The sequence below is a fragment of the Microtus oregoni genome, unplaced genomic scaffold (genome assembly GCF_018167655.1).
Source record: "Microtus oregoni isolate MIOR12 unplaced genomic scaffold, Mior012 000026F_ref0000081, whole genome shotgun sequence".
Classification (NCBI taxonomy): domain Eukaryota; kingdom Metazoa; phylum Chordata; class Mammalia; order Rodentia; family Cricetidae; genus Microtus; species Microtus oregoni.
This window is the reverse complement of record NW_024543085.1, coordinates 3,798,801-3,822,394: the sequence shown is the minus strand read 5'-3', so window position 1 is coordinate 3,822,394 and position 23,594 is coordinate 3,798,801. Positions and strand designations below refer to the sequence as shown.

At 42.9% G+C, this 23,594-nt stretch overlaps 1 protein-coding gene across 5 annotated transcripts in view; it reads right to left on the bottom strand.

Annotated features, from left to right (window-relative positions):
• Nucleotides 1-23,594, bottom strand: part of Dync1i1 (dynein cytoplasmic 1 intermediate chain 1) — a 317,505-nt gene that overhangs the window by 113,874 nt on the left and 180,037 nt on the right. For all 5 annotated transcript variants that reach the window (XM_041675567.1, XM_041675566.1, XM_041675568.1 and 2 more), the window contains 3 exons: nucleotides 11,177-11,266; nucleotides 2,858-3,020; nucleotides 334-433 (listed from right to left, as the gene is read on the bottom strand). In XM_041675567.1, coding sequence (XP_041531501.1) covers nucleotides 334-433; nucleotides 2,858-3,020; nucleotides 11,177-11,266 — 353 coding nt within the window. The remainder of the gene's footprint in view (nucleotides 1-333; nucleotides 434-2,857; nucleotides 3,021-11,176; nucleotides 11,267-23,594) is intronic.

The following is a 23,594-nucleotide window of genomic DNA, read 5'->3' as shown; positions in this document are numbered from 1 at the left end:
AGGGAAGACAACCAAACTGGCGGAACCAGAGGTCAGTTAAAAGTACCCATAGGACTTGAAAAGTAGGAAATTAGTGGTGACTACAATTAGAAACATTTCCTGCACAGAATGCTCTGGCTGTTGGTTCCTGAGAGCATGTTAATTAATAAGTACAGCTATCTGAATGGGGAATTAACCCCCAAACTTCAGAGAAATGTGAACAAAAATGAATGGGCAAAAGAAGAGAGTCATAGATTAGTAAATACATCTAAAATAGGGGAATAACTATTTTATTTATAATACAAATATCATAAGAACACAAGTCAAGTTTGTCCCATCAGCAGTAATTCTTACCTGGAGAGACCAGTCCATACAAGTGACCACTCGATGCTTGGACCAATGCTCATCATAGAACTGACGAGAGAAGGAAAGGTTGGCTCCAGCCTGGACATCCCTAGGGGAGTTTAAACAGCAGAGGGAAAGTGAGCTTTCAGAACAGTTTTGACTCTACCAGGTCCTAGAGAAGCAAAAGCATATAATACTCTCAGAAGGCAGAAGGTCAGTCTAGGCAGCAGCAGCACCTGATCCTGAGTGAATGAATTCAAGCTATTCTTCCTCATGAAAAGCTCTTCCGCTGACTCAGAAAGCTTTCGGCATTTGCTCTGAGCCTGCTGTAAAATGTCCAAATTGTTTCAGGCTTTTATCTTAGTGAGTCTTGAAGCGTTTTTCTTCCCTTTAGTAGACTCTAGTGCAAAACAGAGTTATCAAAAATTCCCTTGGCCAGCAAGGGGGCTCAGCAGATCAACGTATCTGTCTACAGGCCTGATGTCCCAAGTTCAATTCCCTGGCCCTATGGTTGAAGGAAACACCAACACCCAGAAGTTTTCCTCCCACCTCTACTTGAGTAACCACACTCTTACACACACTAAGATTAAATTAGTAAAATTAGATCTCCCTGCAATTAAAGGATCATAAAACTACAGGGCATTGTTTGATATCAATATTACCTTGTATGTTATTAGAGCCACAGTGATATACATGCTTCTCCCTGTGAATTGGGATTGGCTGTAGTAGCTGTCTCTAGGAGTGGCAGTAGGTGATTATTTCCGCCATGAGACTGGTCTGGTGGAGAGCTGGGCTGTCTCAAGAGTGCTCCAGACATCCATGTCAGTCATGGGCTAAAAGAGCATTTTGTCTCAGAGGACTGGTTGCGATTTGGCCAGTGTTTATTTGGTTAATGTTCAACTGGCCTTGGTACTGCCTTTGAATAACTCTGCACTTGCTTTAAGGGTCTGTGCGCTTAAATTGAACCCCTGTTCTGTGCCAGTAGCTACTGGGTGTGTAGAAGAGTCTGCCTACAGTTCTTCAGTTCAGTTCAGGAAGCATGTCACCCTTCCTCCGTTCACTGTAGCCCACTACCTCACCTTGGTACTGTTCGCCTCTGTAGCTCTTGTTCGGAATGAGTAGTCTGATTCAGAAAGCCTCTCTCTAAGCTCTGGTCTGCTGACATAGTATGATCTCCCTTTCTTTCCCGTAACTTGTACACCCTACTAATCCTATGGAAGCTCCAGCACTTCAGGGAAGGGGTGCATGCAGTTTCATCCCCTTAGAAAACCAGGATGGTACTGGGCCATGCACTAAGATAGGGAGACCTTTAAAATCAATGAGTTGCTAGAAATGTCTTTTGTAAAAAAGCAAACATTGGTAGAGCATGCAAATTCAAGATCCTGTTTATCTCTTCTGGGCAGTTAAACGATGACCACGTTTGAGAATGTTAGCAAAACACTCTTGTGAAATTCTTTTTCATGCCTCTGGTACGCTCTTTTCAGTATCCTCCATGTTGATGTCACACTGTCCTTTACAAATGCATCTGATGGAGACAGAGGAGGAGCGGATGGGGGGGGGATGTAGAAGAGTGCTGGGGTAGGGAACAGGAGGAGAGGAGGGAGGGGAAACTGACTGATATGCAAAATAAATGAAAAAAATTAATAAAAAGAATGCATTTGAACCTCAGAAGTAATAATAAAAAAATCAGATCCGGTGCAAAAGGCAAGTGATGCTACTTTCATGTCTTGTTTTCAGACAAAAGGTGTCTGTAGCTACAGTTGACTTGTGTTTGTTTCTTAAGTGTCATATAAAGCGCCTCCAGATATCCCATGGGGATGGCTAGCAGTTCCTGCCCTTTCTAACACGTACAACAATCGCAGTCACAGAGAAAGTCATCTGCAGTCCCCTCCACCCATTTCTTTGGCTCCTCTTTGTTTATTTTATATGTAAAATCTTTTTGCCATATGTTTTCTAGAATGTCCATAGGCATATGTAACACAAACACGATCTTATAGGACCAAAAAGAAGATGAATGTTCCAAACTCTTGTTTCTCACTTCTGCTGTGACCATCTAGAACTCCTGTTAGTTTCCTCCAGCTTCCCGTTTGTTTAGTCAAGAGGACACAGTCTAGCAGATCTACCACACATCTCTCCGGGCTGCACAGGAGAACGCTTTCTCCAGGAACAATGCGTGTGACTCTGCTTCTCTCTGGTACCTGGCCTGGGCTCCAGATATCAAGTTCAAAAGAATTTCCCAGGGTCACACGATAATTACAGGGAAACGCTAAACCAGAAGTTAAAACCAATGCCCACAGTCAAAGCTGCTTGCTAAGTTCAATCCAGCAATTTGCTAGACTAAATAAATGTGTTTACAATCAGTGAGTAAAGCCGGGCTAACAGCACTGGAGAGCCTGAGAACGGAAGGGCCCTTGAGCCCAGTACACGACCAACTTGGGCAGACTTGAGAGACCCCACATCCCAAGAACACTAAAGGTAACAGAAGCACCAATTCATCACACTGTGTTTTTCCAAATGCATATAAGCAACGAACCCATCTTTCTCCTCCAGCTCGCGACCGCTGTAGTCAAAAAAGATGTCAGAATCCTCAGCGAGTGCTCTTTCAATCACCCGGATTGTTCGGTCGAAGAAGATGAGGAATTCCTCTGAGTGCAGGATCTGCTGTTTTTCTTCCTCTGTCAACTCCCTTGGAGGGGCTTTTTATGCAAGAGAGATTGTTAGGGAAGGAAAAGAGACAATTAATAAATGTTCTAGGGAAATCCCACCCGTGAAAAAGTTTGCTTATCCAGAAAGATAATGTACAAGAAAGCAAAGCGTTATTAATCAGGATTAAAACTGTTCTCATGACAAAGGTGTTGTGGGATATTTCGATTGTACTCTGACGTTCCCAAGACTGCCCCAAAAAGTTATACCTTGAATCCGGGTGGAGCCAGTGACTAGCTGATGGAATTGGCCATAGAGAAGCCAGCAATGTGGATAGAGTAGACAACCAGGAAGGAAAAGTTGGGGACTAGAGTTTGTGCTTCCTTTTGGTTCTGCAAGGAGGGAAAAGATGTATCTCTTGTGGTGTTTCTGGCCAAAAAGCAAGGTCAGCTGGTTGCTGCACAGCTTCTCTGAGGTAGCATGTTTTTACCACAGCCTTTAACTCCTGAGTCTTGTTGATAAATAAAATGATAAAGACTTAATTTAAACCCACATATCACAGCCATGGCAGAGCTGGGTAGCAGGACAGGAAGCCCCACCAGGCTGAGGCCTGCGAAGCCATGGGACAGTGGTGCTGACTGAGGGTCATGGGGCAGCAGACGATAATTAAAGTATCACAAGATCCATATGCGGCCACTAAGCTGACAGAAAAACACCAGAAAGTGTTTGTAACTATCCTCCCTGAAGATTTCATGTCTCATCTCTCTGCCATTTTGAAGAATTAAAAATAATTACAAATGAGAATAGATTGGCATGCTTTAAGTTATTCATTCTAAATGTTACTTTCTTTCAAATTGAATGGGAAAAAAAAACTCAAACAGGGCAGAAAAATCTATTGTTAAAATTGTACTAATTAGAATCTATCGCAACACAGTGCAGAAGGCTTTCTGCTCCCCACTAGGTAATTCCGCTGGACTTCCACTGGCTAGCTGGGAAGCTGGCATCACTATGAAAATGTGGACTAGGTCCTTCCTAGTCACACCGGGCATCTCTGAAACATTCCATAGTTGCTTTTTATGACTTAGAGTGTCTATTTACTTTTATCTTAATCTTATCTGGCTAAATTTGAAGATGCAAAAGGAGACAGGGCAATGAAATGGCTGCCAGGGTTCCATAGAGTCTATAAGTCAGCTCGCCTCAGTGTTGGCAGCGGGTCATATAAGCAATTCCTTCCGCAACTCTTTTTGTATACAACTCTAGGGGAGAGGTTAGGAACTCTTCCAGACTGGAGGAGTCGCTAGGGCAGGAATTTTCAGCTGAATCTTTATGGTCTCTAGAAACCCTACTTCTACCCCAAGCAGACAGCCAGGAAACACAGTTGGGTAGTCCTTCATTCCTGCAGAAGCTACCTCACAGGAGAGTCAGCCATCAAAATAACATTTAGGGCCTAGGGAACTTTCTCAGAGTTTCCCGAGACCTCTAAGGCCATCTCCACAACCAGGGCCAGGTTCTTTCTGACCACATGGTGATAGGAATCTTTAAGGTACAGTCAGCTGCTACATAACATGTTATAGAAGGTGTATTTGACTTGATAAATGCTATTCCAAGGTCACTGTCCTAAGAAATCTGGACAGTTAAGAATTCCTTCTGTAGAGCCACGACAGGGGATTTCTCTTTCCCCTTTGGTCTCCCGCTTCCTTGCCTCAGACCATGACATGGGGAGTTTGAAGAGACTCAAGACTCTATTCATAAACAAACAAACAACAAAAGCAAACCGAGAATGATTCTGATGTAGTTGATCCACACTTCAGAAATGCTGTTCAGTTAACAACATGGCGAAATGTGATCCATCAACCACGCAGAAGACCTGAAACCACGATCCACTCATCGCTGCTGGCAGCCCCAAACAGAATTCGGAACAGCTCTTTGACATTTAAGGTGCTAGAGCCCTAAAATTGCCAGGTGTGTTGGGACTTTCCAAAATTCCCACCAGGTTCTACTGTGTAGTCTTGTCCATATGCCAGTCTGTGAAATGACGAAGGTGGTGATGTCGAGATTCGGAATTCAGTTTGAGATTCGGTAGAGGTCATTAATAAAGAGAAGAATGCTAAGAAACCAACATTTCCCCAGCCACTTACTTCTTATTTATTGAGTTTAAACTCTTAGCAACACTACAGTTTAAAACTATATATATACATATATACATACACACACATATCCCAAAGTAGATAAGCATTCAATAATAAATTATCAGGATTTATTTAATTTATTTATATATTTTCTAAGCCATTTTGTGCCACTTAAATTGTTCCTTCCATGAGTAAAGTAAAGCTACTCAATGTGGCCAGGTGAAGCAAAGACCAAGTCTGTAAACTGCTAGGTCCCATTTGTTGGGTTAATACTGTTAACAAAGTAATTAGCCTCACCAAACAAGGCTAGTGTGGGCCAAGCAAAAAGTCTTTTAGAAGGGTTCAGCCTTGCCCACTGTTCATAGGTGACTTAAGACATGCTTGAGATGAAGCAGAGCAGCAGGGACTTCCTCTTGTTGCCCTCCCCACTCTTCTGCCCAATAGGAGAAAATTGAGAAAGTCTACTCTCTGTTTATCTTTTTGAACCACATCTATTTTACCCTGTATCTCCTCTTGCAAGTCTATTACCTTGAATAAAGAATAGTATCTGTGTAATTTTCTATAATTCTTTTCTTGCCTATACCTTCTTGTCACTTTGATCTCAGCTCTCAAGACATGCAACCTCTTTTCTGGGAGAAACATAAATGACTGATCAAAGTGTCCCTAGCAGAGGCCGAGTCCAGGTAGGCGAAACAGCCGCCTCTACAGACATTATCTTTAACAATACAATATTTGGCCTGAAATCAAATTGCTGCTGAACCAAAACAAAGGATATACTTTATATCAAGCTTTGATGTCTAAAAGGGATCAAATGACATGATTTGTTTGCACAAAGTAACAGCATGCATGAGCAGATGAGCATTTTCAAAAACTGACAAACAATATCCAACCTAGAAAGTAAATACAAATCACAGCTATTTTTAATTAAAACCAATCTCTCATTGCTTAAAAAAATTTAAATTGCTAAGTGTTATCACAATATAATGAGAACATAATGGAGTAGCCAGGATCTACAATCAAAAGATGCACTGCGAAATAAAACCTCTTGGACAGAAAAATAGAGTCCTAGTTAATGGACTTCACAGTGCTTCAAGCACAGAGATCTAAAAGGATCAGCAGTGTCTTCTTTCCATTTGAGCCCCCAAATTCTCCTTGGAATACTCTTCCTGCAGCTTTCGTCTGTTCTTTACACCTGATGAATTATATATATATATATATATATATATATATATATATATATTGCATATATATATTTGCTATACATATTATGATCATAAAGAATTATATATATCAATTACATGTTATATATATTTAAAAAGATGTTTGAGGTATGTGAAAAAGGTAGAAATTAATTTAGAATCAAAGCTACATTAGAGCAAAGTGTGGGTATGGATTAGATAATATTTCATTTGGCCTCCTAACACAAAACATGGAGAATCCCTTTCAGGAGCTGATGGCTAACAAAGCTTTATCCACTTCTGAAAGAAGAATCTCCACGAAAAGACTGTAGATATGACTTACATGGTATCCAACGAGCGAGACAATTTATAAACTTACCCCATTACATTTCGCCTGAATAACATGTGTGAAAGAGAAGCATCAGACTCATGAAATGCTTAAAAACTTATAAAAATTTAGAAATTATATGAATTTTTGTCCTGCAAGATCAAAATCTAGTATAAACTTTATTTGGAATCTCCTTTTATTATTAAATTATATAAATGCGAATGTTGCCTAGTCTTACATATGAAGTACATTTTTATGTCCCTTTTAAAATGGTTCTGTCCTATTGGCCATGTTTTCTTCATTTTTCTGATATGAACTTAGCTTCTCCTTCACTCCACTATATTCTCCAGCTCTTGTTTGCTAGGGTTCTAGAACATTTGCCTCTACAAAGACAAAATGCATGTAATGAAGCTCACACTTTATACTGAATATTTTAACTTCATTTTGTGCTTGCTTACATGTGTAGGTGTCTTCTGGTGTGTGTGTGTGTGTGTGTGTGTGTGTGTGTGTGTGTGTGTGTGTATGTGCATGCGTGCATGTCTGAAGTCAATATCAGGTGTCTTTCTTGATCACTTTTCCATTTTTGGGGCATCTCAACCTCGTCAGTTGTCTAGATTGGCCACCCAGCTCCTGGATTTGCTGGTCTCTGCCTCCCCAGTGCTGGGATTATTGACAAGAACCTGGCTTTTCACATGGGCACTAGGAACCCAGACTCAGGATGAGTTTGCATTGCATATCACTCATTGACTAAGCCACCTCCCCAGCTCCTTAATCTTGCTTTTAAGTTGAGATTTCCATTTGTAAAATACTACTTCATAAATACCTGCCTTGTTTTCAATCCATCATTACATTGGAATATAAAATCATTTTGTTTAAAAGATATTTTTGTAAGAGTATCTAAAAGATAAAAATAAGAAACCCATGTAGCCAATGAAAACATCAGATGCAATTGGGGCAATGGCCCTAATGGAAATTTTACAGTACAATCAGTTCATAAACAGCAGCAGGGAACCAAATGAAACTAACGCAGACAGACATTTGTCTCTGAAGTTAACGTGAGGCTTACGGCTTAGTCTGAATTTACAGGAGTGAGGACTCCAATCCTCTTATTCTGACTCTTAATCCATCAATGACATACGGAGAGTTCTCAAGTTCTGATGAAAAGTTGAAGAGTTGCCTGCAAGTTTGTATACTTTTTCTGCAATAAAATGCATCTGGCAAAATAGCAAATCAAAACTATGTTTTCTTTATACTTAGTGCATTTTGGTGTCAGTGCATATTGGAATTCTTTCTATCTCTGTTTTAATTCAAGAAGGAAGAGGGGGAGTAGGAATGAAAGAAAAGAAAGAAAGGGAGGGAGGGAGGAAGGAAGGAAGGGAAGAGGAGAGGAAGGAAGGAAGGAAGAAAGGAAAGAAGGAAGGAAGGAAGGGAAGGAAGGAAGGAGTTTCCTAAAATGTGTTCCCTGGTTTGAAAATGTGTTTGTCACGTTTTTTAGCCCAGAGCACATTTTTATGGCTGAGAACTAAGCCCCCTAAAGGCAGGGTTCCCCATGCTGACGCAGTCCTAACTACTGCCGCAGTCCTGTGAATGGTGCCACAATTAGATCGGCTAGAGAGTCTTCTAAAAGTTTGCAAAATACTGTCCTGTTTTTTTTTTTTTTTTAAAGCCAGATAGTTTGATGCCAACGTAAACATGGTTTAACCCATTATGTGTTAATTTGCAGAAACGCCATTAATGGAGAAAGAGGCACACCGTGCTGTAGTAACAGGAAATGTTCTTTCAAACTTCTTTTTGACTTTTAGTATGGCTTTAATCAATTCCATAAAGCACGGGGAGCAGTTAAAACTGAAGAGTGTTTTTGCTTGGAACTTAAGAAGGAGGTGCTTGGCTTTGCCAGGAAGATGGTTTGGGGATTGGGTTTGGGGGTGGGGTGGCAGTGGGGAATCCCTGCCAAGGCCTACAAGAACTCCATGGTTGTGTGTTACTGGGCATGTTTTAAGCTGTTCTGCAAAAGGAAGCGAAAGCATTTCAATAGATCCTGGCTTATTGTGTCCCTGGTTGTACCCGTGATAGCAGCATTCATTTCTCTGGCTTTTTTTTTTTTTTTTTTTTTTTAAAAAAGATGTTATGAGTAGAACTTTAAGTGTGGAATCGCTCCCATTGAATCTGTTTAGGGTAAACCCGATTCCTTCTATGGATATGACTGCTGATACTTTGAATCTTTTTCCTGTCCTCAGTCACTCCCGAAATCCCCTCCTAGACACCTGAAGGTGGGCGTGGTAATCGCCCTCCTGATGGTTCTTTGAAACAGAAAAGGCTGTTTGCATATTTTGTTTCAAAGCTATGGGCTACAGCAAAATTGAGCACAGGGAACTGGGGCACACAAGGCTGTACCCTCACGGGGAGCACACAGCTACAGACCTTGCACTGTAAGGCAAGGCCACTAATAATAATTAGGCACACTCCTATACAGCGCTTATTTTGTGCCAAGTTGTTCCATATTAGCCCCTTTGAGTCTTATGTAAAAACACAAACTTAGGAGGTAGGTATTATCTCTGCTTGCCAGATGAGGAAACCGGGGCCAAAAGAAAGAAAGTCAACCAAGTTAGTCATTAAGGACCATGCAGCTAGTGAGTGGCAGAGCCAAGATTTGATCCAGGTACCCTGGCTGCAGACGCCTTTCTTGTCCTCACTGTTTTACACTTGCTTTTCTATAACTGAGTTTGCATAAATAGAGTCAAGACAAAATTGGACGCTGATGGAGGAAGGTCATTGGCTAATAAAGGCACTGCCCTGGCCCATTTTATTGGTTAGAGGATAGGTGGGAGGAGTAAACAGAACAAAATGCTGGGAGGAAGAGGAAGTGAGCTCAGAGTCTCAACAGCTTTCCTCTCAGGAGCAGACGCCTCGGAGAGATGTCATGCCCCGCTCCCGGGATGAAGCTCCGACCCAGGATGGACATAGGCTAGAATCTCCCCGGTAAGCGCACCTTGGGGTGCTACATACAGATGATTAGAAATGGGCTAAATTAATATGTGAGAATTAGCCTAGAAGAGGCTAGATAGAAATGGGCCAAGCAGTGATTAAATGAATACAGTTTGTGTGTTGTTATTTCAGGCATAAGCTAGCCAGGCAGCCGGGGTGCTGGGGACACAGCCCTGCCGCCCTTATTACTACAGGACGCACGTGCAGAACCCAAATAGGCCTTCTCAGGAGACAGTTTTGATTTTTAAATATCTTTTTTAGATTTATTTATTTTCATTTTATCTGTAAGAGTGTTTTGCTGGCATGTATGTCTGTGTACTTGCGTGATCGTTGCTCACAGAAGCCAGAACAAAGTGCTGAATCTCCTGTAACTGGAGTTACAGATGGTTGTGAGCTGAGACGTAGGTGCTGAGAATTAAATTCTGGTCCCCAGGAAGAGCAGCAAATGCTCTCAGCCACTGAACCTTCTCTCCAGCCTCAGGGGACAATTTTTAAAAGTTAAGAAATCTCTCCCCATTTGGTCTGCCAACCTCTGAGTGTGCATGGATTTCATCTGTGGTGACTCCAGACTTGATGGATTTTTCTCATGAGAATACAAGCAGCTAGAGCCAGCACATGGGCTCGAGACACACATTCCTTCAAAACTCTCCTATCGAGCCCTTGTCACGCACCCAGCCCAGAGTCACGGCAATCTTTAAAATTTTAAATATTAACTGAGATGCTTCTAGACTTATGTTGGTCTGTACTTGAGGAGCCTAGTTGAATGTTTAGGAGACCGTTCCAACCTGCATTCCCTTCTGCAGGGACCACTCACCGTTTTTCAGCAATAACGACAACTCAAAGTCTCTCTGTCTCAATGAATGAGAGTCTTATAGTAAAAGAAAAAAAAAGTCTATTGCCAGTACAATAAGGACAGCAATAGTCTATGCCTCCAAAGGACATTTTGAACAGCAGACATCATATTTTCAACTGCTTCGAAGAGAGGTAAGTAGACTGGAAGCCCTTAATCATTGCTAGCTTTTATTTTGTTTTCTCTTTCCTTCCAATGCTGGAATCGGAACCAAGGGCATTGCTTGCTACAAAAGTGCTCTACCGCTGAACCCAATCCTCAGTGCTAGTAACTGTTATTGCTGACATATGTCCAAGGTTTTTTGCCCTAATATGGGCAGAGTTCTGGAAGAACACTTTGAACTGTAGTAATTGCTGATAAGGTTTCCATGTAGAGCATATGTAAAACTTGAGAATTAATTGATAAAATAATCACATTCACCCCTCTTCCTCATGATTATCTTTCATGGTCTAACATGACAACTGAGAGTTTGTCTTATTTTTATCTCTAAAATATTTAATAACCACTTAACTGGAGTTGTCATTGGCACTGAAGTTGGTTCCATGTCATTTGTTTACGTCTGTTTGAAAAAACTAATGCCTGCCCTGCAGATTCCAGTGAATGTTTGTAAATGTATCAAGTGTCAAACAAAGTCCTATGCAAAGGGGGTGTGAGCTACCTTGGTTTCTTCTATCATCTTTTAGTTTGGAAAAGACAACAAAAACCCAAAATAATTGCCCAGTTTAACCCCCGACCATACCTTCCTTCACTTCCTGCTTTTTGTCTTGATTTTCCAGCTCAGAGTCCTGGCCGATTTTGGGTTCCACCATCTCCTCATCTTCCTCATCCTCTAGAAAGAAGGAAGAGAAAAGCACAACATTTTCATCTTGAAATCAAAGTCTTTGACTGACGGTGGGAGGTAGACTAAAGGGCAAAGTTGCAGCCATTTAGGGCAACTTCTAAGCAAATCACTTCACAGAAAATGCCAGACAAATGTTCATGAATATATGAATAAATTATCTTCCAAATGGACCTCTTTGAAAGTCTCCCAACCTGCTGGGAATACCGCACCGAGCAGGCACCTGTTATGGTCCCCCCCCCCCCCCCCCCAGCCCCTGAGCACATGGGATGTCTTGAGATTGCCTCCTTGACCTCTGGAGCTTCCTTGGAGATGGCCCAGGAACAGGTCTGAAAACGTTTCCACCTGGAGCCCTTGCCAAGCAAGGGACACCTGCTGCCCAGATGACTCATTTCCAGTTTCACTTTTGCCAAATCAATTTGCTTTTGACCTACAGGAAAGGGTTAAATACGGGTCTAACCCCAGGTCAAATGCCATTGGCAAGTAAACAACCAGAGATAGACCCCCAAAGTCAATGCCACTGGTCTGGGAGAAAACAACCCATCCCAAATGGCATTTGTACATTTACAATAGTTCGCGCATTAAAGTGGATTTAATGAGTACGAACAAATGGACCCAGTCAACTGCCTTGGCCAGATGTTACCATGCCCTTTCTGCTCTATGCAAATGTGGGTCTCTCCACCTGCCTCCCTCAGAGGAGTGCTTGGGATCACTGGCCAAAACACAGGAGCTAGTAAACAAGGTGTTACAAGAAAGTCTAACTCACAGATCTAAAGTGATAAAAAAAAAAGAGGCTGAAGGCTATTTTCCTGCATTTTGAATATAGTATTACATTTTTAGTAGGTGGTTCATTACATTGGTTCAAGTGGAGTTTAAAGAAATCACTTCTTCCCTTCCCTTCTACACATTCATTCACTAACTGTTTACAGAACTTACGTAAGATCCCAGCTCTCTGGAACCTTCAAACCCCTAACAACAGATTCTAAGGACGTAGCAACACAGGTTTTTACTAAGCAGGGAGGAAGTGCCTTATTAAGGAAGTCATGAGTCCATGGACTAGTCTAGGGAGCCTGTGTCTCCCCAGAAATGGCCACCATAAAAGGACCACATGGAGGTGACCTTTGGGAATTGAGGAACTGAGTTGTGCAAAGATCTAGGGGAAGTATGATGATAGCCCACACTTCTTTCTCAGTCTGTGGCCCAAGAGGTTAAGGTCCAGATCCCTTTCATTTTAGCTCTCCTGAACCGAGACGAGGAGGTACGGTTCGGGCGGAGCTCTCATCTATACACGTGCATCCTCAAGTTCTCAAACCCGAAGGCGTTTCGTCAAATGGTGCTGCATTAGTCGTCTTTAAATGGTATCAATTTCTTGCCTTGATAGATAGAAAGGCTTTTATTTTAAACACTAGCTCTTAGAAGAGTTAAAAAGCCTATCATAATAGAAAGTCTCTGAGAGTTTATTGGAAAAATATTATTCTATAAGGTACTTGGCTATAAAAAGTTCTGTGATACAATGTGTTAGTTTATGCATAGAAGAATGCAGGCAAATCGTACTCTGTGCGATTCCTTAAATAAAAAACCCTTCCCCTGAGAGTATGCTTTCAGTTTGTATTTTTTTTAAAGCACAGAAATGTGTCCTGTGTTTACAATATACAAAATGCCATAACAGAGGACCATAAACAACAGAGAACAATTTTGAAAGGGCCTGTCTTTTTAAAGTGGCTACGAACCATTTGTAGGTATTAATTTTTAGTGACCACAAAGTTCCTTGTCTATCAGCCCTTTAAAGACATAAAGTAAGCTTTTCAGTGGACTTGTCGAGGAGATAACACACAAGAGGTTGCTTTGTGTCTCTGAATACTGATATGTTTGCCTTGCTTAGCAAAGAGAGTGTATTTTCTTTAAGACTCTGGTTTCCTTTTTGGTACACTTGGAATAACTTCTGCTGAGACCATTTTCAAAACAGTTCAATAACTTTAAAGAAAGGAATTTATGTAGACCCTCTGCAGACTACTGATATATGACTTGGCCTCTCATTCATACCCAGTTACATTTCCTTGGAGATTGGAGAGGGAAAAAACCCTTACCACCCATGTATGGTTTCCTATAGCCAGGCCCACATACGAAATTAAAACTAGTGGCAGCAGCTAATTACCTGTCGGTCTGAGGGGCTCGCTTCATACACTGGCATCTTTAGACACATGATTTTATTTAGCTCCCATGTTCTGCCACCTCCAGGTGCCACCTTCATTTCCCTGGTCAGAAAACTCCCTGTCCACTACTGTCCTCCTTCCTGGAGACTTTCTGAAGGGCTTAGGAGTGATGGTATTTATACAGCAACCACACATGACATGCCCAACACAGGACTGCCCTGTATCTGAGCTCCATAGGAGTTAGTTTCCTCTGCTAATCCTTCATGCAGATAAGGCCAGGGCAGCCAATTTTAACATGCCACAGCCTTTACCTGACTTGCCCTTCTAGCCTTACAGAGTCAGACTACTAGTGGAAGAAGATTTATCACTGTTTGGCAATATTATACCACAATCTCCGGTGTAGTGCCTGGAGAACTCTCTATTGGTGACAGGTGGGAGGGTGTGTGTGTGTGCGTTTTTTTTTTTTCCCCTGAAGCCAGAAGGGAGACAGGGTAAAAGCAGGGCCTTGGCAGACTAGATGGTCCCACCTCACACTTTGTCTTTGGGCCCTGGGAGCGAAAGTGGAGCAGACAACTAGAATACATTTAGGGCATTATGGAGTTAGCGTTAGTGCCCACTATGCTGGCTAGATTGTTCCTGAGGACCCATGTCTGGATTCTCTTGGTCAATGGCCCTTTTACAGACTGTTCCTTCCGCCTCCTGTTGATTCTATAAGTACCAGATTTCCTTCTAGTAAATTCCACCAGAGGTGGTGTCAGCACCAGATTTCCTTCTAGAGAATCCCCCTGGACTTGAGCCTGCTGCCTGCAACCAGAGCCCTCAGAACACAAGACAGCCCTCTGTTTTACTGTGCCGGCAGGCTGTTGCTTTCCCAGCCCTCCCGAGACCTGCAAAGCCTGGGGGTAAGACCGGTTGAGGGCCTGGCCACAGCGCTTGCTGTTTAGTTGTTGCTTTTCATGAGAGGGCCGTTGGTTCCTCCATCTGCCACCTCAGGGAGACAGCTAGTCTGGGTCAGGTGGAAAATGGAGGGAGAGAGCACTGAGGGCCATGTCACTCCATCCTGGTCTCCAAAGGGCATCCTGTTGCTGCCCAGAGTGGGAGGTCCAAAGCAATTACCACAGGACTTTGAATTGAACAGGTCAATGGCCGTACGATCACTTCATACACCCCTAAGAAAAGCGATTGCTGTTTTGCTATTTAAACTGCATTACATCACCCATTCTAATGTGAAAAGTTGTGAATGCTGGGATTAATAAAAGAATTTGTGGCTCATAAAATTAGTAGGAACTGCTTCCAAAAAGAAAAAGACATGGCAAAGATACCAAGAGAACTCTAGTTACTAAGGAGCCTTTGACGGCAGATGGAGAGGTAGGAAGGAATGCTGTTCATTTTGTCTTTTCGTTATTTTCTTTTTTATTAATTAAATCTGTTCAGTTTAGTATATATTTCACATATCTATGATATATACTGATTACTTCCCCTCCCACTTTTCATAACTAACCTTCCCATTCTTCTAAACCCCTTTCTTACAATTTTTTTCAACATTCCTATTTTTTTTTTTTGGTTTGTTTTGTGACCCTCTGACTTGAAACAGAGCCATCTGTGTGACCAGGCATTTGAAGCTCCGTTGGAATGATGCTGGACTCGGCAGTCGATTCACAACTGAAGACAATGATTCCGCATCTCCCAGAGCCTATCAATAGGCAGTCATTCAGAGGAAGGGGTAGGGGCCCATGGCTCCTGCCTTTGTCTGTCACTGAGAGTTGACAGGACCAGTCTTGTGAAGGCTCGCTGAAAGCAACGGCACTGCCATGTGCTCACGATTGTGATTGGTGTGTCATGTCCAGGTGACAGCATTTTGTGGTTCTAGCCTTCTCTTCCAGCTCTTTCATTCTGCCTAGCTCCTCTTCCTGAGCTTTAGAGATAAGATATGAATGTCTTTCTTTGAGTCTTAGCATCTTGGGCAGCTATGAGTCTCTCTGTATTCACATTTATTCACTGCAAGGAGCAGTTTCTTTGTTAAAACTGATAGAGGATTTTTTTCTATATGCATACATATAGATATTTAGAAGGTACTTTAGTGCTATGTCAATTAAACTAAATAACAGTAGTAAGTTCCCTCATTGGACCTATGACCTCCCGGTTATTATTGGTGGGACTATCACAGTAACAGTAATGGACTCTCTCCTGTGAAGCTGAACTTGTAACCAATCAGAAAGCAATTGGTTATGGCACATGTAGCCATATATGTTGCCTGGAAGATTGGTTTTACAGATCATAGGGTTCACAGTAGACATGATAAAGATTTCCTAAATGTATGTATAGAATGTGAACCACTTTTAGTCCTCATAACCTTTGCTTGGCCCCTCCCTCTCCAGCTGAAATCCTTCTTCCCAACAATCCCCCCTTCATACTTTGATGTCCTTTAAAAAGATATCAATGAAGCTCTCGTGTCTTTCTAGAACAGCTTGACTCCCATGAGCAGTTTTTTTCCCAGCCAGCTTTGTAGAGCAACAGGATGCTTTAAAAATAGATGATAACCAACTTACCCCTGGACCCAGCAATACCACTCTTGGGAATATACCCAAGAGAGACCTTATCATACAACAAAATTATATGCTATACGATGTTCATAGCAGCATTGTTTGTAATAGCCAGAACCTGGAAACAACCTAGATACCCTTCAATGGAAGAATGGATGAAGAAAGTATGGAATATATACATATTAGAGTACTACTCAGCAGTAAAAAACAAGGACTTCTTGAATTTTGCATGCAAATGGATGGAAATAGAAAACAGTATCCTGAGTGAGGTAAGCCAGACCCAAAAAGAGGAACAAGGGATGTACTCACTCATATTTGGTTTCTAGCCATAAACAAAGGACATTGAGCCTATACTTAGTGATCCTAGAGAAGCTAAATAAGGAGAACCCAAAGAAAAACATATAGGCAGAAAGGAGACAGAGACAGAGACCCACAGTGGAGCACCGGACAGAAATCTCAAGGTCCAAATCAGGAGCAGAAGGAGAGAGAGCCCAAGCAAGGAACTCAGGACAGCGAGGGGTTGCAGCCACACACTGAGACAACGTGGATGTTCTATCGGGAACTCACCAAGGTCAGCTGGCCAGGATCTGAAAAAGCCTGGGATAAAACCGGACTTGCTGAACATAGCGGACAATGAGGACTACGGAGAACTCAAGGACAATGGCAATGGGTTTTTGATCCTACTGCACGTACTGGCTTTGTGGGAGCCTAGTCTGTTTAGATGCTCACCTTACTAGACCTGGATGGAGGTGGGTGGTCCTTGGACTTCCCACAGGGCAGGGAACCCTGATTGCTCTTTGGGCTGACGAGGGAGGGGGATTTGATTGGGGGAGGGGGAGGGAAAGGGGAGGCGGTGGCGGGGAAGAGACAGAAATCTTTAATAAATAAAGAAATTAAAAAAAAAGAATTGGAATTGTCATATCCAACCAGTAAGATAATGGAAGATTTAAATATTATTTATGCTTTATTTCCTAACTTTTTGCTAATAGATATGTGTCAGTCTAGAGAGAAAAGAGTGTTCCCTAACACCTATTAGTGCTTCATTCTGTGACTAATGAAGCTTGCATGAGGAATCTAACACAAATGGCTGGATATTACTTTATGTGCTTACTTAAAATATTTCTGAGATTTTCAAAAAAAAATAGGTGATACCTTCTGATTTTAGGATTACAGCTGGAAGGCAGTAGGTGAGACTCAAGTCAGAGGACAAGCAGAAGACCGGCTGTAGCCAGACTGAACCCCAGAGGGTGAGGCCTCGACCCCAGCTGACTGGCTGGCCAAGGGGAGGCGCTAACCTGAGCCGTGAGTCGCCCCATGTATTTGTGCGGCGGATAGATGGTGAAGGCTCTTGCCCAGAGCGCACTAGAGGCGTCCCGTCTGTGGACCAACGCTGTATATAGCTTGCCAACTTCACCCAAAGTCTGAAGAGAGCCACCCTTCTAATCCATGTCACAGCGGCCAAAATAAAGTATAACATGCGCCACTGAATGCTTGCACAGACCGAGCGGAGCGCCGTGAGCTTTAAAATATGCAGGAAAGACAGATTTTTGTGGGGTTTTCAGTAAGAACTTTGTTAAATATACTACATGCTAATATTGGAAAAACCTTCATTTTTCTGGACTAGAAAAAATTTGGCCAGAGGAAAGAAAACATACATTTCTCATCACACAGAGCACCCCTGTTAACACTCCTGGTCACACCAGTTCTCTCCTAAGGCTCTAACATGACACTACTTGGAAACTTTGCTTCCTGTCACCCAAGACATCGCAAATGAGAGGAAATGAAAGAAAATATTCAAATGGAGGTGAGGCCAGAAGAGAGCGCTTTAGTGGGTGTTTCTGGAACATATAACTGTGCTGATACATGCTATGTGCGTGCAGTGAATACCTTGTGGGGAGAATAGACAGGATCAGTCAGTGTGTATAGAGAGCAATGCATTGTTCAGAAGCAGCCCGTCTGTGAATAACATTGACACACGATGTTTGTGGCTAGGAAGGGCCGGCTGATTTGTGTGTCCATCAGTTTTCAGCTTTAAACATCTTCAGCAGTTTCCTATTAGCTCAGCACTTAAGGTCCATTGTTATATGACTCCAGTAGAATTCTTCTTTGTCTCTCAAATCAGAATAGTTCTGTGTGGAATAGACCAAGTGTGCTGTTGGTACACCCCACCCTTCAGCCTCTCTTACCCTCCCCTCTCGTCAGTGTTCAACTGTCTAGTCCTGGCCTAGGTCTTGTTATGTTAGTCCACCTGGCCTCAAACCCACAGAGATCTCCCTGCCTCTGCCTTCTCAGTACTGATATTAAAGGTGAGAGCCACCATGCTTCTGTCCCCTCTTTATAGTCTCTCGTGTTTTCTTATCTGCCTCCAATACTTTCTCAGAAAATCAGGAATCCTTCAGCCATAGAGGAAGACATTTACATGGGTTTGCTCACACTGTTGGATTAGGCCATAACTCAGATACATTAACCTCTAAGGGCAAGTATCAGCTTTTTCAGAACCCGAGATAGGAAGATCATCTGAAGGAGCAGAGCCCTCTCCCTCCCTCCCTCCCCCCTTCCTCTCCCTCTTTTCTCTTCTCTTCTCTTCTCTTCTCTTCTCTTCTCTTCTCTTCTCTTCTCTTCTCTTCTCTTCTATTTACTCTTCTCCCTTCCCTTCTCCCCTCCCCTCCTCCTCCCTTTCCTCCATTTACCTCTCTTCCCCTTCTCTTCCTTCCTCATTTCTCCTCTCCCCTTCCCTCCTCCCTTTCCTTCCTTTTCTTCCCCTCCCCTCCCCTCCTCTCCTCTCTTGTCCCCTATCCCCTCCTTCTTCTCCCCCCTCTCCTTCCCTCCTTCTTTCTCCTCCTCTCCTCTCCTCTCCTCCCCTCCTTCTTTCTCCTCCTTTCTTCTTCTCCTCTCCTCTTCTTGCCTTGTCTCTTCTCTTCTTTCTCCTCTTCATTCAGTCAGTCTTCTCTTTTGCCAAGAGGGCTGAACCAGCCCAACTCTGAAAAGTGTCATTGCCAATGTACTCTATGTATAGAGAACCTGCTTGAGTTGTGTAGGAATCAGTAAGACTTTTCTTGGTAGTCCTGTCACACACACACACACACACACACACACACACACACACACACCAAAAGCAAATGAAAATGTAATTTCCAGCTTCTTGGAGAGGAAGAAGTACACATACTTTCTTTCTAGACTTAAATCCCTTTTCTGCCTCCTATTGTTTTTGGGCAGTTCCATAATTTGTGTCATCCACTATGCTTTGAAGACATGCAGACCTGCTGTCCCCTTCAGTGGGAGACTTGTTGACGAGAATTAAGCTTGAGTAGAAGGAGCAGGAAGAACACAGTCCTTAACTTTCAACAATGACTGTAGCTGTGGCCCAAAGGAAGGCAAACATCATGATCTCCAGGCACTAATTGTTTTTGTGTTGTTTTGAGTCATGAAATCACAGTAAAAGAGTAGAAGGCATTTATACACATTGTTTCCCAGCAAAGATCCTGTTTCTATGGAGAAAGTGGCACCTTTTACCCTGAGAATCCTAATCACCACGAACCTGGTTTCCAGATCAGTTCCCACACCAATGGCCCCCGCAGGCCACCCCGTTATCTTATGTCAGGCCACCCCATTATCTTATGTTCTCCAGCATTGAGTATCTATTTATTTTAAAGGAAAAACTCTATTCTTGTAAATTCTCTTTCTTTGAATACTCTTCTATTTTACATTCCTCTTAATTCTTTCAATGTCTACTTTCTTTCTATTTAAGGCTGGCCGAGCCATTTCTGTATTTTATTGTCATGGTCATTTAGCTGGTGTTTTGCCTCCACCCTTTCTCCATACCAACTTCTGCCACAGACATCACGTTAGAGAACTCTTGAAACAGAGTTCTGGATCGGGTTCATAGGGGAAGGTTTGGTTGTTCCCACTGCAAGCAGGGTGAAACTGAACTCGTTTGGAAGTGTACAAGTGTGTTTCCTCTGCACAAACCCTCTTCCTCCTGTGCACATTCACACACATCACACACACACACACACACACACACACACACACTCTCTCTCTCTCTCTCTCTCTCTCTCTCTCTCTCTTGTCCTCTTGTCAGGTGTGTGTCCTTTGGTTCATGACTTCCCCTCAGCCAGGTGCTTTCTCCCATCCCTCTTGTGTGCTGGCTACTATTCCAGGCCCTAGAGATAGATACACCAGTGAGCAGAGTAGGCAAAAGCCCTAACCTTATGGAGCTGGCATTTGGTGAGAAAGGTGGTAATAAAGCAGACAAGCAACAGCGGAGCACATACTAGGCAGATGGTGGAGCTGAACAGAGTGGCGAGCAGCAAGTGCTGCTATTCATGGAAAAAGGAAGGAAGTGTTACTGAGAGCCGAGTCTGGGGAAAACTCAACAAGAAGCCATGGACCTAGCCTGGGGAAGCCTTTCTTGACAGATGACACCGAAGCACAAGGAAAGCAGCGTTCGTAGCATGTCTAGGTCATCCAGTGTTCCATCACCTCCACACGTGTAAACAAGCTGCCCTTCAGACCTGATTCTGATGACCTTCAGCTCCCTAAGGCCTTCATTTCACATGCTCCACCATCATTAGCCTTTCCTTCTTCCTCTGACTCCCTCAGATTATTCAGCTGGGGCATCTCTTACCACGCTTTTTTTTCCCATACCACCAAAGTCTGCTCTGTTAAAATGTCATTTATCATTTTCTGCTTTGCGTAGTACTGTATGTTGGATGCGGAATGTTCCGCCATGGTCCACGTGCTGAAGGCTTGTTTTCCAGCTGGTGCTGCTTTTGGAAGGAGCTGGAAGCCTTAGGAGCAAAGGTGGAGTAGAAGGAAGGTAAGTCTTGGTGTGTACCCGTCACTGGGACTCTGGCACGTCCTCGTGCTCCCTTTGTTTCCTGGCCAGCATTCATGATATGAACAGGTCTCCATGACTCTATACTTTGGCCATGGTATTTTGGGGCTGCCACAGGACCAAAGAAATAGGAAGGAGACATGGCGGACCTAAACTTCTGAGACTGTGAGCCAAAAAAAAAACAAAACAATAAACTTTGCACTTTGAGTTGATTTTCTCAGTTTGGCCAGCAACATGGATGCTATATAGTAACCAGGAACAGAATTGATTTCTATAGTTACTATAGGAACTGAGAACAGAGCTGATTTCTATAGTTACTATAGGAACTGAGAACAGAGCTGATTTCTATAGTTCTGAGTTTTCTCCTCCCTCAGATTCTAATTTTTAGAGTAGTACCTCTTGCTCATATCTGTATGCCCAAACGAGTGTTGATTAAGTTCATTGGTTTATATTAGATCCCGGTGAGTTCTAGTTTCCCCAAACAGTTCTAAGAAATGACTTTCTCATCTTCCCCACTTTCAAAATGGTACAGTACAGTCCCTTTTCTTGGTTGTTGATCTCACTATTGACAACAACTCTCTTCTAAACTCATGGAGAGATTCCCTACTCCCATTGGAAAAGTCATCAATGTCTCCCTTCCTATCTTAGTTCCTGGTCACTAGATATTTCCTGACCTCCTTCCATGTGTTCAGCTCGGTCCCAGCTATTGTTCTTCTAAACAACAACAACAACAACAAAATCAGTGGCTATGAACTTATGAAATACACCGAGTTCTGTGGTAAATGTTTTATATCCCTTAACCTATTTAATCTTCATAACTCAGCAAGGCCGCCACGCTTAGCTTTCTGTACACATGAGCACACCGGGGCTTAGAAAGGCAAGAAGATCCAGCTGGGCTCAATAAGCTAGAGGAAGCAGCAGAGCCAAGACTCAAACCCATGTTTTTCCAACACCCAGTCTCCTTCAATTTGCTAGTAAATTGTACCAAACAGTATAAAGAGGAAGGGAGAACTGTAACTGACATTTGTGGCTTTGACCACCCAGAAGTCACTCCCCCACTTCCTGGGATAACAGCCCCTCCGTTCTTCAGCGGACACATGCTTCTTGCTTCCAGCCAAGTCAGTCCTCCCTAAGATTCCAGGGAAGACTGCAAATCTCTAGCTGTGGCCAGCGAGGCTGGGTCTCAAAATTTGGGCTTTTTATACTATAGTGGAGGGACCCATAAATTTGAATACTTCAGAGGAGGCTGGATATACTGTTAATAACTAAGCTGTGGTAACAGGTATGCTTGAAGACTGTTTGGACAAACTGGAACTTGTGGTTACTCCATCCACCAGGAAGACAAATTCCCCTCCTTCTCCAGATTAATCAACTGTCTTGGGAAATTCAAGATGTGTTACCCCTACGTGAAAGAAGTGAACTATCCTTTCCTATTGGAGTGGGTTACGATTCTAGGTAATCCAGTACTTCCAGCCACCCTAACCCTAAGAAAACAGACTCTCCCCTTCTTGGACTGATGTTGTGCCTATAGCAAAACCATATTTCCCTGACTTCCCTAGGTGGAGCTTGAGGAAGAAGGAAGAAATAAAGCAAGCAAGACCCAGAGATGTATCAATGATAAGTCTGGAACCCCACAGTGATGGTTGTTATTGACTGTCAGTTTAACAGCATCCAGAGTCACCTAAGAAGCCAACCTCCGGGCGTGCCTATAAGGGAATGTTTAGGTTGGGTTATGTGAGGTGAGAAGACTCATACTAAGTGTGGGTGGTGCTTGCAAGGGTTTAGATTCTGGGCCGAATAAAAAGGAGAAACAGTAAGGAGCATGAGCTCTCGTCTCCCCTGTTTTCTGACTGTGGATGAAGGATGTCCAGCTGCCTTGGGCTGTTGGTACCATTTCTGTGTCATGATGGAACACACTCCCAAACTGCGAGTCAAAATAACCCTTGCTTTTTTTGAGAATTTTATCTTCAGGTGTTTGATCACAGCAATGAGAGAAATGCATAATACACATGGTGTCTTCTACCCAGGAGAACTGCCCCCTTCCATCACTGCATTCTACCCTGGTTTTTAAAATGATCATGTGCATGTGTGTACGTATGAGTGCATGCATGCTGCAGTACACGTATGAAGGTTAGAGGACCGTGTCGGGAATTAGGCCTCTCTTTCCATCCTGGGTCCCCGAGAAACTCCAACCATTAAGTTTGTGCAGCACAGGTTTCATCCTCCACGCCATCCCGTCCACTCCTAGGTTTCTCTTCATAGTTAGATTCTTTAACCTGCTAAGCCCCACACCCCAAATCCAGATTTTTCTTTTCAATTTCCTAACATTGTTCACTGCCTGGATGATGTACTTATTAATATGTTCTACTCCTTGTCTCTCTCAGCAACAGAATAAGAATCCCACAGCAGCAGGGACCGTGTCTCCTTTTCTTTACATTCACAGTATCTAGGAAAGACGTTGGTTGTAGGAGGTGGGCAGGCTGGACTGTGGAAATCAAACCTCCACAGATTGGATCTTTGAGAAAGCAATCATCTATGTCTTTTGATTTTGAATCCTCCACAGCATAGAGAGGACTTTTCAATATCTTTCTCTGAATTTTATTCAAGCATTTTCTCATTTTATCCAAGCCCATCCCTCAGACCAGGGAAATGACACATTTTCCATCTGAGAACATATCACGCTCTAGCCCAGATTGATCCTAAGCAAAGATCATTAGCAGGTTTGTTTGTTTTGATCCTGGCATTAGCAGGTCTATTTTGGGCTAAGTCATTTCCCCTAGTTTTAA